At 38.5% G+C, this 17,877-nt stretch overlaps 1 protein-coding gene across 3 annotated transcripts; it reads left to right on the top strand.

Annotated features, from left to right (window-relative positions):
- The first annotated feature begins 2,827 nt into the window (after positions 1 to 2,827).
- Positions 2,828 to 17,613, top strand: Prdx4 (peroxiredoxin 4). Of its 3 annotated transcripts, XM_038317395.2 has the most exons (8): positions 2,828 to 3,185; positions 6,316 to 6,433; positions 8,245 to 8,301; positions 8,736 to 8,852; positions 10,316 to 10,438; positions 12,095 to 12,225; positions 15,220 to 15,254; positions 17,505 to 17,613. In XM_038317395.2, the coding sequence occupies exons 1-8, from the start codon at positions 2,936 to 2,938 to the stop codon at positions 17,553 to 17,555; spliced, it is 882 nt and encodes a 293-aa protein (XP_038173323.1). In that variant the 5' UTR covers positions 2,828 to 2,935; the 3' UTR covers positions 17,556 to 17,613. The 3 variants fall into 3 exon arrangements, with proteins under 3 accessions (XP_038173323.1, XP_038173325.1, XP_038173324.1); XM_038317396.2 differs by lacking the exon at positions 8,245 to 8,301 and having other exon boundaries at positions 2,833 to 3,185; XM_038317397.2 differs by lacking the exons at positions 8,245 to 8,301; positions 15,220 to 15,254 and having other exon boundaries at positions 2,831 to 3,185.
- The last annotated feature ends 264 nt before the right edge of the window (positions 17,614 to 17,877 follow it).

The raw sequence follows: 17,877 nt of genomic DNA, 5'->3' as shown, positions 1-17,877 counted from the left end.
CCAACTATAAAGAACAATAAAATAAAACAATTAAAGGGCAGCTGTGGGCACAACCTGAACCACCAGCAAACAACAGCACTAACAACAAAATAATCAGTGTTTCCAGAAACAGAATTAAAAGGCCCCCAGCACAGGTGTAGGCCACTAAAGGCCTGGTACAGTAACAGAGTATTTAAGTTACCAGGCAGAGGGAAGAAACCGGATATGATTAGAACCTGCACTCTGAGATCCATGGCGGAACCTGCAAAGGTACCCATGACTATCAGATATGAATTCCACTAGGATATATTGTATCTTTGCCAATCATACAAGGGTGTATGCTTTTCTCACAGCATCTGTACTATATAGGACCCCTTGAGAAGTAAAAAAGCTATGTGTGGGCAAATCAAGCTAATATATAGATACTTAGGTGACCTCTGATTAATATCTGTGATCTTTAGGAACACCCCCTCATGTTTGATGGTATTCCACTTTTAGTGAGTAGCTGACTCTAGCTGGATGGTGAGTGCCTTGAGGGCAAGGTCCCCTTTTCAAGGTTCATGGTGGATGCTACTATGACAGCATAATGTCTGCTCAAATATCATTGGCTGAAAGGCCTCAGAGCAAGTGACACTCAGAATGCCAGCTAACAAGAGATTTCAGAGCAGCTGAGGGACAGAGTAGGTGCCAGGGAGGTGGCCAACCTGGTCACTCTCCCCAGTGGGCAGGGGGTTCACTGGGGCCCAGCTGGTGAGCAGTCCCTGCTACCAACTGGGGCATCTCAGCTCAGTCTAGGCCAAAGAGGTGTAGGGATATATCGTTCTCTCCCAGCTTAAAAAAATAACTCAGTTTCAAACTCAGGGCCTAGAATTCACTAAGGCTAGTGACTGTTTGACAGTCACCAGTCATCATGGATCATCGCAGCCGCCCACGAATGGGCATAAGCCTTAATCGAGTCTCTGGGACTCAAGTTCGAGCCCCTAGGGTCCCACTTCCTTTCCACATTGAGCAGGAGGCTAGGGAAGGAGAAGAATGGGAGCGAGAGCTACCACGTCAGAGGCCTGTCATCTATGTACCTCCAGAAAATGAAGAGCTGCAGGAAAACGTTATGAGTAAGTATATTCTCCTCTCAGTGGGAAAATGGAGGTGCTGGGAGCAAGTGGGGGAAGCATGAGGGAAAGTGGCGGGGGGCAGGGAGTGGGATATGGTGAGCTGCGAAGTTTCTGAGAACTGAACCCAGAATCTCCTGGATATGTGCTTTAAGACTGAGCTCTGCTGCATCCCTTACCCTGGTACCACATTTGATTTTAAAATATAATCACTTGGGACACACTTAAATCACCAAACTCATTTTTTGCCCTCTAATTCCTGCTCGAAGAGAAAGGCTAGTCAGATTGCTTTTTAGATTAGACCCTTTTATCTCTGAGTTTTCACCAAACAAAAAAAAAAAAGAAAAGAAAAAAGAAAAAAAAAGGCTAGGTCTAGAGGTAAATCATGGAACTACATTAATAGATCGCACTACAGGGAATAGATTACTGGACTAATAGAGTGGTATAATGCATGTCAATTGTGCTTTGGGAAAGTATGGTTTGAAGATTACTGGGTCAAACATGGGTAGAGGAACGGAGACCAGACACAATAACGGCCTATATTCAAAATTTTTATATTAAAGATGGAATTAGGGGACTGGAGAGATGGCAGTAGTTAAAAGCTCTGGCTGTTCTCCCAGAGGACAAGGGTTTCATTCCCAGCACCCTCATGGCAGCTCACAATTGTAACTCCAGTTCCAGGGGATCTTTCAGTGCTATCTTCTAGCTTCTATGAGCCCCAGGCACACAAGCAATGCACAGACACCTCAGACAAAACACCCATTAAAATAAAATGTCAGGAGGATCTCTCTAAGTTCGATGCCAGCCTAGTCTACAGACTGAGTTCCAGGACAGCCAAAAGTATGTAAAACAGAGAAACCCTCTCTCAAAAAACCCAAAATAATGATCATTAATAATAATAATGTTTTAAAAGATGTGAGTAGAAGATGGTCAGGCTCTAAAGCAGAGCTGTGGTTAGGAGTGCATGAAAGCAGCCCTAGGGCATGAGAGAGCTGACAGGTGACATCACAATTCAGTCCTTGATAAGCTAAAATGGAGGGACTGCCTCTAGGCGCTGGGGCAGTCACTAAAAATGGTGGCAGGGCATGCAGCAGTGTGTCATGGGTAGAGGCAACGCAACAATGGGTAAAGGGGTAAATTGCGCTTTTGTACCAAGCTAGGAGGGGTTTCAGGTCTTGACTGGGAAATAAGTGACTACATTCCACGTTATATTTTTCACACTGTCGCCTAAGTGCACACAAGCATGATCTCTCAAAAACAAAACCAACAAAATGTATGAAGGTGACTTTAACTAGAAGTATTAATTGCAGCCAGGCCGTGGTGACCCATACCTTTAATCCCAGCACCCAGGAGGCAGAGGCAGGCAGAGCTCTGTGAGTTCGAGGCCAGCCTGGTCTACAGCGTGAGCTCCAGGACAGCCATGGCCACACAGAGAAACCATGTCTTGAAATAATGAAAAGCATATATTGCCAGTCCTTTACAAGCATATAGGTTATTTTGAACTTCTGAAGAGATGGAGTGAGGGGTAGGGAAGCTCTGTTATAGTGACGGACGTGGAAGCACACTTGCAGGCACTTGGGTCGCCACCCACCCCCACCCTGAAAGACGCCTTTGATAAGTTCGGGAAAACACTTCTGCTGGGTTGGTCCACTGTATGGCGCAGGCGCAGAAGCCCATGTGGGGGCGGGGCGGGGCCTGCGCCCACGTGGCAGGGGGGCGGAGTGGGGCGGAGCAAGTCTCGCGAGGCCGCGCCCTGGTTCGCGTGGTCTCTAGCGCGCCGTTTTAGCCGCTTGGCGGCGGGGGACTCCGAGCTTGAGCTGGGGACGTGTTTTCGCGCTCGCTCGGTCATGGAGGCACGGTCCAAGCTGCTGGACTCGACTACTCCGTCCCGTCGCTGGACCCGAAAGGTGGTGCTGATCCTACCGTTGCTGCTGCTGTTTCTGTTGCGGACCCAAGCTCTGCAGGGCTTGGAGTCTGAGGAGCGGTTCCGGACCCGCGAAAATGAGTGCCACTTCTACGCTGGTGGACAAGTGTACCCGGGAGAGGTGTCCCGGGTTTCGGTCGCAGATCACTCCCTGCATCTAAGCAAAGCCAAGAGTAGGTGGTGCCCTGCGGAGGTTGCGTGAATGGGGAAAAACTCGGGAATACTTAGACCCTTTTTGTGGATGCTACGGAAGGGTGGGGCTGGAGTTGGGCCGCTCCCCCAAGGCTGCCTCAGAGCTCTGGGTCCACCCCGTTGCCTTTGTGGGTGTGAGGATGGGTTCCTGGTGTGAAGATAGATGGTTTCCTCTGATCAGATTTCGGGAGAGGTAGCGGTTACCCCTAAAGCCACAAATGGGGGTGTTCCTAGTCCCGGGCTTGCAGGCTTGGAGGATGTTGTGCAAACTAAAAGACTTTCTTAAATGTCCGAAAATGCCTGCAGCAGCCCTGTCTGTTCCAGGGAAGAGAGTTCATTGAGAAGTTGAATAATGATTCACAGAGAGTTTGATTAAGCAGAGAAGTAGCTAAACAAAATGTTCAGAAGGTCAAACTTTTTTTTGTAACATACAAAGATTCTTATTGAAAGTCATCTCCCCAAAATATGTAGAGTTGGTGGATATTGATATTTCTAAAAAAAATGAAGACTTTATTATAGGGTATTTGGAGGAAAACTGGGGTTAGGAGTGGAAGTGGCACAATTGGGTCTATTGGGTTGATGGTACTGCCAACTGGGCTTTTCATTATTTGTCTTTCTGTCCAGTGTGTGAAGCTAGTGGCCACTCTCAGAAAAGACACGTCAGACTATGTAGACACTGAGAAAGTCGAGGCCTGCTGCATCTGGATATTAAGACTGCCAAAAAGAAGTAACCAGAGCATCCAGACAAAGCCCGTGTCTTATGGCTTTTCCCTAGCCCTCTTCTAGGGATTATTTGACATTCTGTACGTGTATGTTTGAATTTTGGTTGTTGCAGCACATTATGTCCTAGTGTTCAGTGGAAAAAATAGTTAGATTTGATAGTTTGTGGCCTGCTTTTGAGCATAGGGTCCGGACAGATCTGACAATGAATGGCTTCAAACTCATGCTTCATTGCAGAGAGCCGGGTTTACATATGTGCCCACTATACCTGGCTATTTCACGGTTCTGAACCTCCAGAGATAATGCCATGTTGCTACCACATGCAATGAATGAGAAAGGCTGTTTTACCTCCTTCAACATTTGTAGTTTCATAGTAGAACTACTTTGGAACTGTTTTAGAAAGCCAGTTTTTGCTTTAAAACAATTATATTTCCAATTCCCATTGATTTCACTTGCCTGAGGAAGACATTCTGAAATGTGTTTACTCAAATATGCTTCCTGTTGGAAACAAAGCTGTATTTGGAAGTAAAAAAGAAAAAACTGGTAGTTATAGTAGCTTTCTGTTTACCAAAATCCTTCAAATTTTTATGTAATTGTTGGATATGTGTCATATACAGGCTGATCTAAAATTGGAGAAAATGAGAATTTTTATTCACAAAAGGGGATGTTATAGAGCAATTAAGGCCATTTCTTCAAATATTTTAATAACATAAAAATGTCATAATTTACATTTTCAGTGAGAGGAAAAGATGTGCACCGTGACCCAGATTTCTGTTTGGAAAGTGGGAAAGATCAAAATGTTAACAGTAGTTAAACTGATGATAGACAGTTTAAAATTGTCTTCCTTACTCTGTTTACCAGAATCATTATGCTAATGCATTTAAGACATTGCTGTTTGTTTGGTTGAGACAGGATCTCTCTATATAGCCCTGCCTGTCCTGGAACTCATTTAGTAGACCAGGCTGGCTTCGAACTCAGAGACCCACCTGCCTATTCCTCTTGAATGCTGGTCTTAAAGATGTGCATCACCATGGTTTTTGTTTTGTTTTTTAATAGGTAAAGGGGGCTGCTTTTCGAATTTTATTTTAAAATCTTACCAAAATAACTGCAGTTATTCAATCAAAGCCAAACATTTGCAAACATCAATTTTCAAAGCAAGATTTATTTTCCTGACATGATTTTCTGTCTGTGTAAAATCCTTAAGGAGTGTTATAACAGGTCCTTACAATTATTATAACCTCGTTCTTAGTTAAGCATTTGAAGTAATGAATATAAAATATATAAACTTTAGCAGATTTCTCATTATTTCTTCTGGATTGTTTTTTTTTTAATAAGACCAGGATTATTTATATTATGTAGTTCTGACTCAAGATAAGAAATCACATGTTATATATTAACTTCACAAAGAAATTCATTTTCATTTTGTCTCTGTAGAAGAACTAATGCTGGCTTTTATACAGAATTATAAAGGCTTGATTCTAAAAACTATAGTTCAACTTGGAAGCTAGTATTGATCTCAGTATATATAATGGCTTTAAAAGTGTTATTTGAATGTGTCAACAGCCTGAAGGTACATAACTATCAAAGGGTACTAGCTAGAGTGTCAGCATGCCCTTACAAGTAGTACAGCAGCACTATTGAATTTGCATCAGGTCACTTGAAACCTGTTCAAAGGGGTAAGGGATGTCTCTTTTTTTGAAAGCTTTCTAGGAAAACTATCCCTCCCATACTGGGATAACTTGGAGGAGCTGTAATTGAAATAGCCAGTAGGGTTTAGTACAAGAATAAAATGTAAGGCTTTGTGGTCATGGGCAGAAACATTTTTCTAATTTCATTCAGTTAATGTGTGTTAATAATTATAGTAACCAGAAAAAATTCTATATATATATACAAGTATTTTTTCACTAGCATCCAGCTGAAACTTAGCATTTCCTCCTATCACAGTTGTGGGCGACAACTCACTCTCACTCCTGAAGTACTTGCTACTGCCTGTTGCCCATTGGGACACAGAGACTTTCTCATGCTGTGTGATAGTTATTACAGGAATCCTGTCAAAAGTTATCTTACAGAGTTATAGGATCACCCCCCACATCTTGCACCTTGAAGGTGTTGGGAATGAACACACAGCTGTTAATACATCACCAGCTTCTTAAATGCATATATGTTACATTTCAGGGAAGTTGGTTTCCTTTATAATTCTATGCATCTTACATTGTCTAACAGTAAGTTATTATTCCAAGTTCTCAGAAGTCTCTAAGCTTCCAGGCTGCCAGTGAAGTCTAATGCTTTAGAAGCCTCAATTTTCAGTGTTTTTCTAAAGCACTAAAAAAAAAGTCCTTTGCCATTCCAAGAGCTTTCTGTGTTATAGAAGATTATGTTTTTCTTTCTTAGTCTCCAAACCAGCACCTTATTGGGAAGGAACAGCTGTGATAAACGGAGAATTCAAGGAGCTCAAACTGACTGACTATCGTGGGAAATACTTGGTTTTTTTCTTCTACCCACTTGATTTGTAAGTAACACATGCAAGTAATCACTAGTTAAATGCCAGTCTTTGTCATTTGTTATCCAAGGACAACAAACAGAATTTGTTTTTCAACTGATGGTTCTTTTAATAAGGCAAACTGAGAGAAAAAAGGTAATATATACCACATATTTGAGTCACAAAGGCAAGAAAATAGATAATATTTTAGCAAGTAGTTAATGCAAGAGTTAATACATAATTCTGTTTGCTTTAAAGGCTTTGCTATTTTTATTGCTGTATTATTTTCCTGAGATTTGTACATTGTAATATCTATTTAATATATATAGTAATACTTTTTGATTGTGGCAGTTCTGATAACATTTTTTAGATGACCATAAAGTCAGTCGTAAATTGTCTTGTAGGAGTTTATTTGGAAACATACAATTCTGAGATTGCCTTATTCATGAAAAGAGTAAAAAGAAAGCAACAAAAAAAGAATTAGTTATATCAACCTCTTATTTTTTTCTATTTCAATTTTTTGGGGGTGTTACAAAAAACAGCTAAAAGATCCCTTTACATATGTCATTGTACCTTTCTTTGTCCAATAATATGAATCTATAATGATATAGTTGAGAATTAAATTCATTTCTAAACGTTGTAAGCCAGGAGTTAGCATTTTCTCTATAGGACAAAGAAGAGTAAGAGATTTTAATCTTGTTATCTCTGTGTTGCTGTCCCATATATAGGTAAAATATACATGCATGATTGCTGTTTTGCTGCAGAGAAATTTCACCACTAAAGGGCATGATATGATCAGTAGAACAAAGTTTGCCAACCCTTCAACCCTAAGCCAAGTGGAAAGAATTCTAATAAAATTAGGGCATTAAACCCCCAAAAAGTTATCTCTCTAATAAGCCTGTGCTCTGGCTCTATTAACTAAAAGAATAAGTTAATTTCTAATGGAATTCAGAAGTAGATTTCTTGAGATAATAAGAAAGAAGGTAGAATCTACCATTTACCTTTTTAGAAAATACTGGATGAAAGTATGATTTGTCACCCAGTTTATCAGTGACAGTTAGAACTATTTGTTTGCACATGGCAGTGCTGTGTTTGAACAACTGAATTACTTTTAAATCCACTGTTGGACTCAAGTAGAGACTTGTTCCCTAGATCTATGTTTTTCAAACTTTTGGGCCATAACCCATACATTAAGAATTACATATTTCATTGCTACCCAATACACATGGATATGTACACAGGGTAACATTCATTCTCAGCCCAAGCTCAGCCATGCTTGATGTCAAAATACTGAAAAACTTCCATACAAAATGGTAAATAACCACCTTTCCAAATTCCTTTCCAATTTGGCTCTCCCAAGTGGTCCCTTTCTGAAAATTCAAGATCTAAACCTAGCTTCAAGTTAAGATTGAATATCACTACTGAAGGTAGACATGTGTGTGTGTGTATATACATACACACATATATATATATATACATACATATGTATGTATATTATAACTGTTTAATGAATAACTATCCTCATTGTGTATAATATATTATCATTTTTATATTTTAACATTGCTTCTAGTTCACCAAATTAGTTTAACCATAGTTTAAAAAATTACTCTCCAGTTGGGCTGGAGAGATGGCTTAGCAGTTAAGAGCACTGGCTGCTCTTCAGATGATCCAGGCTCAATTCCCAGCACCCACATAGCCTCTTACAGTTCCATGGAACCTCATACTCTCTTTTGACCTCCTCGGGTACCAAGCGCATACATGTTACACAGACATACATGCAGGCAAAACACTCATAAAATGATCTTCTCAACTGTTCTGCTAAAAATTTTCTATTACCCCAGGTGTATTTTACATGGGGCTGGAACACAAGGTGAAAGAGAAACGATCCAAAAGCGGAGGTAGGACTAAAGAGCATTGCCTCATCTGTAAATTACATGTAGAGGAGGCTAGCCTATAGGAATAAGAAAAACAAGCAAAATGATAAAGATATTACTTAGTTCCCTTGAAATCTGTAACACACTAAACTACAAAATATTAAAAGCTAATGAAACGGGGATGCTGCTGGGAGGAAGAAGGAAGCATTGCTCACACACTGATCAATTAAAATAGAAAAAGAAAATTGGTTGAAAAGCAATTGAGAACTCAAAATTTGTTTAGAATATTTAATTAAATACTGTCTTAGAATTTCAGTTGGAGAAAACTCATTTATCTGCTGTCTCCTTAAGGTGTGTTTTTATGTACTCAAAAGTGTATATAATAAACAAACGCTGGTTTGAAAATATAGGAGTATGCTTATTTTGAGAACACTCACTTGTTTTCTTTCAACTTTCAGCACCTTTGTATGTCCAACTGAAATCATCGCTTTTGGTGACCGAATTGAAGAATTCAGATCTATAAATACTGAAGTGGTGGCATGCTCTGTCGACTCTCAGTTCACCCACCTGGCTTGGTCAGTGTTCTGCTTTAAGTCTGGGATAAAATGAGTAGATTTATTTCTTAGTCATGCGCAGTTGCTCTTAATATGTTAATGTTATAATAATTTGGGTATCCTTAGTGTGAAAAAAATTAAAACATTTCTGTTACATAGTTATCAGTATGTTAGCTCAGTCATTAGTTTTTATAGTTTTCAAAAAGCAGTCATTTTTAAAAATTAATTTTAGACTAGTGTGGCTGAAAGAGCGGTCTCTGTGAGATCAAGGACAGTGCAGGCTACAAAGTAAGATCCTGTCTCAAAATCCAAAAACAAACAAAAAAATATAGTGCTAAATGTAACTTGTAAAAATGTATTATCCTGAGAAGATATTTTACCTAACAAGCTGTAAAGAACTGCTAACTAAAATGACAAGACATGCCATTTTAACTTGTCTCATTGGCCTAGATTGAAAAAAAAAAAAACCTTAGTGTTACTAAGGTATGAAGAAATGGCACTCAGACATAATTTAAGGTTCAGCATTCCTGGAGAGCAGCTGAGCAACATGTCTCAAAATCTGAAAAGTGTATGGATATATGAGTTTTGAATAATGTCAGTAGTGTTGAGCTGAAAAATTTTCACATGGAGAAGATTATTGAGAATTCTTTTGATTTTAAAATGTAATGTTCAATTCATTGAACTCATAAATACATGCACAAGTGTTTGTCCTCACTGGCAATTTTTATAGACACATTAAAATGTTGAATAGTATACATGACAAAGTTCAGTTGGTTGGAGAGCTATAATTTTAAGTATCAAATATATCCTGATTACTAATAGAAGAATATTAAATCTTCTTGTTCATTTGCTTTATTATTTTTGTAATGATTTTGAATTTTTCTATGGTTAAAATGCATGTAAACTAAGGGAGAACTTTCAAATAATTTAGGTGTTTTTCTTTTTTTAAGATTTATTTATTTATATGTGCATGGTCTATGTGCATGTACACTTGCATGCCAGAAGAGTGCATCAGATCTCAGTATAGGTAATTGTGAGCCAACCTGTGGGTGCTGGGAATTAAACTAAGGACCTCTGGAAAAGCAATAGTGCACTTAATCACCAAGCCATTTTTCCAGGCCTCCAGTGTTGTTTTCTCTGGAAAATTAGGGCTGTTTTTAAACAGATAAGTTTTATACTAATACTTATCTACAGACATGTCAGAACAAGTGCAGCAGACCTAAAGAAAAATACAGTCAATTTTATATCTGTCAATAGGGATCTATAAGATATGAAATGCTATGTGTATCAACATTTAGTACTTAAAAGATGTCGATATACTACCCAGTGGGGAAAAAAGGCATGAAAATAGAAAGTACAGTAGCCTGATTTTTGTTATAAAAGGGGTATATGTATATACTTGTATTTATGTACTTTCATGTGTGGAAAGAGCTGATTTTTAATATATTATTTATATCTGAGGGCTGATGTTCTGTCTGTTACAGGATTAATACTCCTCGAAGACAGGGAGGGCTGGGGCCAATAAGGATTCCACTTCTTTCTGACCTGAACCATCAGATCTCAAAGGACTACGGTGTATACCTCGAGGACTCAGGCCACACTCTTAGGTGCCTGTAATTAACATTTTGAAAAAACTCCAAGAACATTTATCATCTTCCTAGAAATAAGTGATACTTCAGAGTTAGAAGATAGATACTTTGATCAAAAATATCTTTGCTCTATTTGCAGGAAGGTTGTAAATAGTCTTTAAACTGTTGATGCCCTATTTAAACTAGAGTTGCACACAGTTAGAGCTAGAGGGCTTCAACAATCTCTCTGTTTACAAATAAAATAAGCAGATCTGTGGATGACTAGAAATTGAGTCACAGTTAGAAAATAAGTAGATAACAGCGACCAGACTTGTATATGGGTCTCCTTAGCTGTTATTCTTCCTGTTTTCCTTTTGTCTGTACCAGCTCTAGTAATGTTTTTCTAAGGCATACTTAGTACTTTGCACACCTGTATCTTTGGAAAGACTAAGGCAGTATCGCACCCAGCAGTCTTTTCGGCTTTCTGAGTTTTGATTTTTGACACAGTGTAGTTCTGGCTGTCACGGAACTCACTCTATAGACCAGGCTGGTAGCTTTTATATAAACTAGTAAGTACAAATAGAATTCTTTGATAAAAGGGCAGCTTCAGCATTAAAAAGTTAAAAGTTGTTGAACACTGACTAAGTAATATTACCTAACACAGAATTTGCCCTTTGATTTTGACAGATAGCTTTTTTGGAGACAAGGTCTTAGCCCAGGCTGGCCTTGTTTTGAACTACATAGTTAAGGATGACCTAGAACTCCTAATCTTCCTGCCTCTGGTCCCCCAAGAATCGGGATTATTTAAAGTCAGATTAAGGGGTTTTTTTTCCTTAAAAGGGAGGGATTGTTTGTTTTATAAACACACTTATGTAACCTTGGCTAGCCTGGAATTGGCTGACTTCCAACTTACAAAGATCTATTTGCCTTTGCTTCCCCAGTCCTGGGAACAAAGATATGGGCCACCAGATAAAGTTTTTTTTTAAACATCCATTAATAATAAATATATATATATATATACATAATACTGTATTTCATTATAATATTTGTATACATGTAGATAGTGACAGTGTCTTGATCATACTCAACTCCCTATTGTACTCTTTTGTCCCATTCCTGCTGATCCTCTCCTGATCATCCATCCATCTTAATATATTTATTGACTCATGTGTGTTCCAGTGAATTTAAATAGGGTGGTTTATAGGAAGGACCATGGGCACCTTACCAATGGCAGAAGAAAACAACCATTAATTGCTGAGAAACTCACAAGGAAGGGTTAAGCACCTCCATTAGCTGCTTATAAATCCTAAAAGATGGAAGGAAACCCTCTTTCAAAAACAGATTTTCAAAATTAATGTATGTATGTCTATCTCTGTGAAGGAATGTACCTTCAGAAAAAGTAACAGATACCTGCAAGTGGAGTTGAAGGCAGTTATGAGCACCCTAAGGAGGGGGTTGGGACTTGAACTTGGGTCTTGTTTAAGACCAGTATGTCCTTTTAACTGCTGAGCTGTCTCTCCAGTTCCTCAAAACAGAAACTTCAAACTATGATTTAACAGTGATAATCCAAAAGTGTTTACTATGGGGGACAGGAGTGTATGTGGCAATAGGGTAGTACTGCTGACTATTTATAACACAATACTTACCTTAACTGAGAAGAAATGGAATCACCTTTACCATCCCTGTATTTTACAGAGGCCTCTTTATTATTGATGACAAAGGAGTCCTAAGGCAGATTACTCTGAATGACCTTCCTGTGGGTAGATCAGTGGACGAGACACTGCGTTTGGTTCAAGCCTTCCAGTACACTGACAAGCATGGAGAAGGTACCTTTCTTGTCTAAAATCTTATATCTAATTTGACAGTATCATGCATGTTTATAATGAATTTTGGTTTTTTTTTTTCACACCCCCATTACCCTATTATCCACTTCTCCCACCAAAACTCTTCTCTTTTCTGCCAAAATCCCTCCTAAGTTTGGGTTTCTGTTTGTCACCCATGGAGTTAATTAGGGTTGCTTGCATGAGTATGAGTAGAGCTGGGGTTATTTTCTGGACCATGGGCAACTTATGTAGTAGCTATACCACTTGCCCCAGCGAGGAGTAGGGCCTATGTTGCCCACCCCTTACCCCTGCTAGAATGTCGATAGGTAAACCCAACTGCTGGAATCATGAGTACAAGTGCATGTCCAGAAGACTTCCTAACATTCCTCCTCCTCATTCTCTGGCTCTTAACACTGTTCCTGTCCATCTTCCAACGTATTCCCTGATTCTTGGAAATACATGTCTTCTTTAGGGCTCAGTCGTTAGCAGTCACTTGTTCTCAGCACTTTGACAAGTTATGAATCTATGCATTAACTGCATCAACTACAAAAAGTAGTTTTTCAGATGAAGACTGAGAGCAGCACTACCTATGTGTGTAAACATGAGACATTGTTAAAAGGCAGTTTGACATCGTGTCCATGGAGCAAAACAACAAAAATAGGACCCTTGGTGGGGCCTACGACCTCCTGCGTATCTTTTTTTTTCATTTTTATGTGTGGTTGTATGTAAAGGGCAGAGGCATGATTTAATTTATTACCTTTAATATAATGCTTTACACATAATCTGATTATGGTTTTCAACTTAGATTTCTTTTACCAAGCAAAATTGTTAATTTAAATGACATATCCAATTATCACTACCATCTTCTGCTAACTATAACGAGATACAAATATGTTCCTTATTTGCATAGTCCTTTTAGGTAAACGTAAAAAAATTTCTCCTAGAATTTTAAAAATTATACATCTATTACAATGTAGTACCAATCTGACAATAGTTAGTAATGTAGATTTTATTATATATTTCATTCTTATATTTAGCTACTTAGTTGTTTTATTATTGTTTTGTAATGAACTCACTTGAGAAAGTGCCTCCATCACGTTGACCTGTAGGTGAGTCTGTGGGATATTTTCTTGATTAATGATTGGTGTGGGAGGACCCAAGTAAATGTTAGCAGTGGTGCCCTTGAGCAGGTAGTCCTGGGTGCTGTTTTAAAAAGCAAGTTGAGCCAGCCATGGGGAACAAGCCAGTGCAGCACTCTTCCATGGCCGCTGCTTTAGTTCCTGCCTTGACTTCTTCAAAGATGGACTGTGATGTGAGAGAGGAAGTGGAGAAATTCCTTCCTCCCAAGTTGCTTATGGTCATGCCATTTCTTTTTTGTCTCCCTTTCAGTATTATTTTATTGATTTTATTGAGCCCTACATTTTTCTGTGGTCCCCTCCCTTCCTCTGTCCTCCCCTTAAACCCCCTCCCATTGTCCCCAGGCTCCCAATTTACTCAGGAGTTCTTGTCTTTTTCTACTTCCCTACTTCCCATGTAGATTTGATCAACGTATGTCTCTCTTAAGGTCCTCATTGTCATCTAGGTTCTCTGGGATTATGATTTGTAGGCTGGTTTTCTTTACTTTATGTCTAAAAGCCACTTATGAGTGAGTACATATGATATTTGTCTTTCTGGCCTGGGTTACCTCTCTCAATAGGATGTTTTCTAGCTCATCCATTTGCCTGCAAATTTCAACATGTCGTTATTTTTTCTGCTGTGTAGTATTCCATTGTGTAAATATACCACATTTTCCTTATCCATTCTTCGGTCGACGGACATTTAGGTTGTTTCCAGGTTCTGGCTATGACAAACAATGCTGCTATTCTGATTTAGCTTTTTTAATTAATGTAATCCTTAGGATTATTCTGCATCACACCAATAGTCTATCACTCCATCCTTCACAAGTTTCAGCAGCAGCTGAATAGAAAACAGTCATGTTTTGCTAAAGTAAAGCATGTTGTATATACTTTTAAAAGGTGATTGCTGAGCTGAGTGTGGTGGGTCTCACTTTTACCCCAACACACGGAAGGCAGAGATAGGTGGATCTCTGCAAACACAAGACCAGCCAGACTTACATGGTGAGTTCCAAGCCAGTGACAACTACACAGTGAGACACTGTCTTAGAAAAAAAAATGTGAAACTGCAATTGTTGAGAGTAGATATCTTTAAAATACGCATTTGTGTCAGTTAATATGTCTCTGTGAGTGTATGTCCACATGCCTACAGAGGCCAGAAATTATATCCCCTGACGTCAAAATTATAGGTGGTTGTGATCCACATGGTATAGATGCTGGGAACCAAACTCGGGTAGGTTCTCTGATGAGCAGTATGCACTGAACCACTGGGCCAGCTCTCCAGCAACTGAGAGAAGATTTTAAGTGACCTTACTTTAAAAACAATGTGTTATGTGAGGTGAGAGACTGGTTAATTAGTTTGATCTAGTAATCCCACAATGTATACATACATCTACCTTACCCTGAACCCAGAAATGTTTAATTTGACTAAATTTGGGAGTATAGAAAATATAGATAAGTCCATGACTCAGCACATTCTAAAGTCTGTTGACAAACAGCACACCTTGGCAGGAGCATACAGTATAATGGGGTATATGCCAGATAATCTTATTGGTCACATATATAAACTCAAGAGGATGCCTCACCTAGGCTTTCTAGTGCATCAGAATGCAAGATCTTCCAATTTTAGTATACATATCTAGTTTATTTTTCATATTTTTAGTGTAAGTACATATAATTTATAAAATGAAAATAGATAAGCTGTCTTCTAATAAACTCCATGAATAAAATTTTTTAGTACTAGCAGACAAGTAATAGGAGCCAAGGGCTTGGTTGTCTGCATATGTTTAATATGATTTTTATTTAATATGGAAACAGTTTCAGGAGTTGTTAAAGAGAATTAAACTGTTTTTAACTGCCTCTTTCTTATTTTTGTTCCTTATAGTCTGCCCTGCTGGCTGGAAACCTGGTAGTGAAACAGTAAGTCATGTTGATTTTGTTGTTGTTAAAGGCTTGGCCAGACTCAAAAATGTATGCCAGCTTTAATGTAATCTGTCCTTATATTCAGACTGTCCTGATTCCCAAAACAAAGTTATCATCATTAGGAACAAATCATGCTGCAGACATTCCCTGGGCTGCTGGGAGAGCAGATAAAGTAGAGAAGTCATAATATGGATTATATTGTGATTTTTAAGGCTAACTGTCCAGAGAAATACACTGTCTAAAAAAATGTAGAAACCACAAGGGCAATGTAGATATATAGGAGAAAAAAATCTTAGAGATGCATATGGAATTTCTTCCTATATTGTGAGCCAAGGAAACTATCATGAGCAAAACTCTCTGCATAGGAGAAACGTTTGAAGAAAATCTGGGTTTTAATGAACACTGATGCTAATGGTGTCAAAGAAAATATTCAAACACATACACTTCCTCTCTTAGGGATACTGGTACACCTTATGAACAGTCCTTGAAGTAGCCTTTGGCTAGAATGACTTGGAAACTTGCATGTAACTTTTCTTTAAAAATGTCTAAAATCTTTCAGATTTTTATCTTCTGAGAATCAAAGGGTAGTTAAGAAAAGAATATTGGAGGAAGGAATGAAGGAAGGAAGAAATTTTCTCAAAATTTGCTGGAGAAAGTCTTCAGATGTACTCTTCTCTTTTGGACGTGGATCATGCCTTAGGGCTTTGCATGTTAAGGGCTTTTCCTACTGAGCCATCTTGCCAACCCCTTTGATGTCCTTTCTGTATTGGCCTCTATGTGGTTGGCTGGCTCTTCCTCTTCATTCATATTTCAGCTAGATATCATCTTCAAAGGCTTTGCACTGCACTCTATATGAGCCCCATACACTACCCATCCCATCAACATGTTTTTAAGAACCCTAACAGTCTAAAATGCCAGAATACACAGAGTCAAGGGACAATAGATACCTAATTCATTTATGCATACTGTTTGAAATTGTGTAAATACTTGTCATAAAGCAGGTGCTCAGTAAGTGCCCGGTTGACAGAAGGAACAAACCCAGAAACACATGCAATTATTTTTGTCAATTAAAATTAAATACAGTATATGCTATCACATGCACATTTTTCCTGGAAATCCATGGTTTCCACCAAATTCTTATGAAGTTTATGTCCTCTAAAAGTTAATCTCATAAATATCATATATTCTGAAATGTATAATATTTATCCTATCACAATTCTAGTAGATCTGTTTTGGGGAGGTTTTGTTGATCATTTCAGAACAGAATAATTAGAATGTACCTGGGATGTTATTTTTGTCTCAGGTGGTTTACTATACACCTGCATACGAAATTGCCTACTATCTTAAAGGAGAAATGCTTTTTAAACCAGGAGCTTCTGATTCGAAGTTATATGTGTAAGCCTGTACAATCAACCAAATATGAACCACCTTATGCAAATTTATCATTTAATATATCTAGTGCTCAAGGTAGCATAAATGTACATCATCTTAATATTCTTTTTGCAGGAATTTCTTTTCCTTTCAGAGTGTTCATTCACTGAATTATTTACAATCTTGTCTGTGCTGGAATCTTTTGTTCCACTTTGCAGTTTTAGATTATAAAACATTGCATTCTGATCCAGGCTCTGTGATATAAAACTGTAGTCCCAGCTACTTTGGAGGCTGAGGTAGGAGGAGCAGATGTTCATGAGTTCAAAACTAAGATGGGAAAATACAGTAAGGCCCTAGCTCAATAAAGCTAAACTTTGAACAAAGCTTTAGATACAGTTCAGTGATAATGTTCTTTTTTAACAGTTGAAGGGCCTAGGGTCAAGCCCTAGTACTTGAAAACCGCTAAAAGTTCATTTGATAAACCCATAGTGTACATACTGCCCCCTTTTCAGGTTATTATATAATGTCATCTAATAAGCAAAGACATTTTAAAGTACATCATCCCCCCTTGGCCATGATTTAGTTTAATTTGATCAGGCTCAAATGCACCGTGAATGCTTGGCTGCCAAAAGAAGAGCTGTAAGCAAATTTGGGTTGCTTGGGTATAGATATTGTTAATTCATAGGGAAATATATTATTTGCTTCTGAGATTGTACATAGGACAAGTCTAGTTTTCATAAACATAATACGTAATCAGATTCAGAATACAAATTAGATGGTTGCATCTTCTTTAGTCAAGAGAAGGGTAATTAAGGCCAAACTCTTTATAATGTACTTTGGCTTTTTTAAATGAATGATTTTCTTTTATTTAAACAGATAATCCCAGATCCAGCTGGAAAACTGAAGTATTTCGACAAGCTGAACTGAAAAATACTTCAGTTGTGATGTTTGGACCTTCTCAATAAAGGTCACTGTGCTGTTACCATGTTGGCTTGCCACTGTGATTTCTTACTTACTATCAAAATCTATGTCATAGTCCAATTGTATCTATTGTTGAATATAGACATTAAACATAAAAAAGCATTCCCTTTCCCTTTTTTGTTTTGTCGAGACAGGGTTTCTCTGTAGCTTTGGAGCCTGTCCTGGAGCTAGCTCTTGTAGACCAGGCTGGTCTCGAACTCACAGAGATCTGCCTGCTTCTGCCTCCAGAGTGCTGGGATTAAAGGCTTGTCCCTCCACTGCCAGGTTA

This window comes from Arvicola amphibius, chromosome X (genome assembly GCF_903992535.2).
Source record: "Arvicola amphibius chromosome X, mArvAmp1.2, whole genome shotgun sequence".
NCBI lineage: Eukaryota > Metazoa > Chordata > Mammalia > Rodentia > Cricetidae > Arvicola > Arvicola amphibius.
Note: the sequence above shows the minus strand (reverse complement) of the source record. Positions and strands in the feature narration are given on the sequence as shown.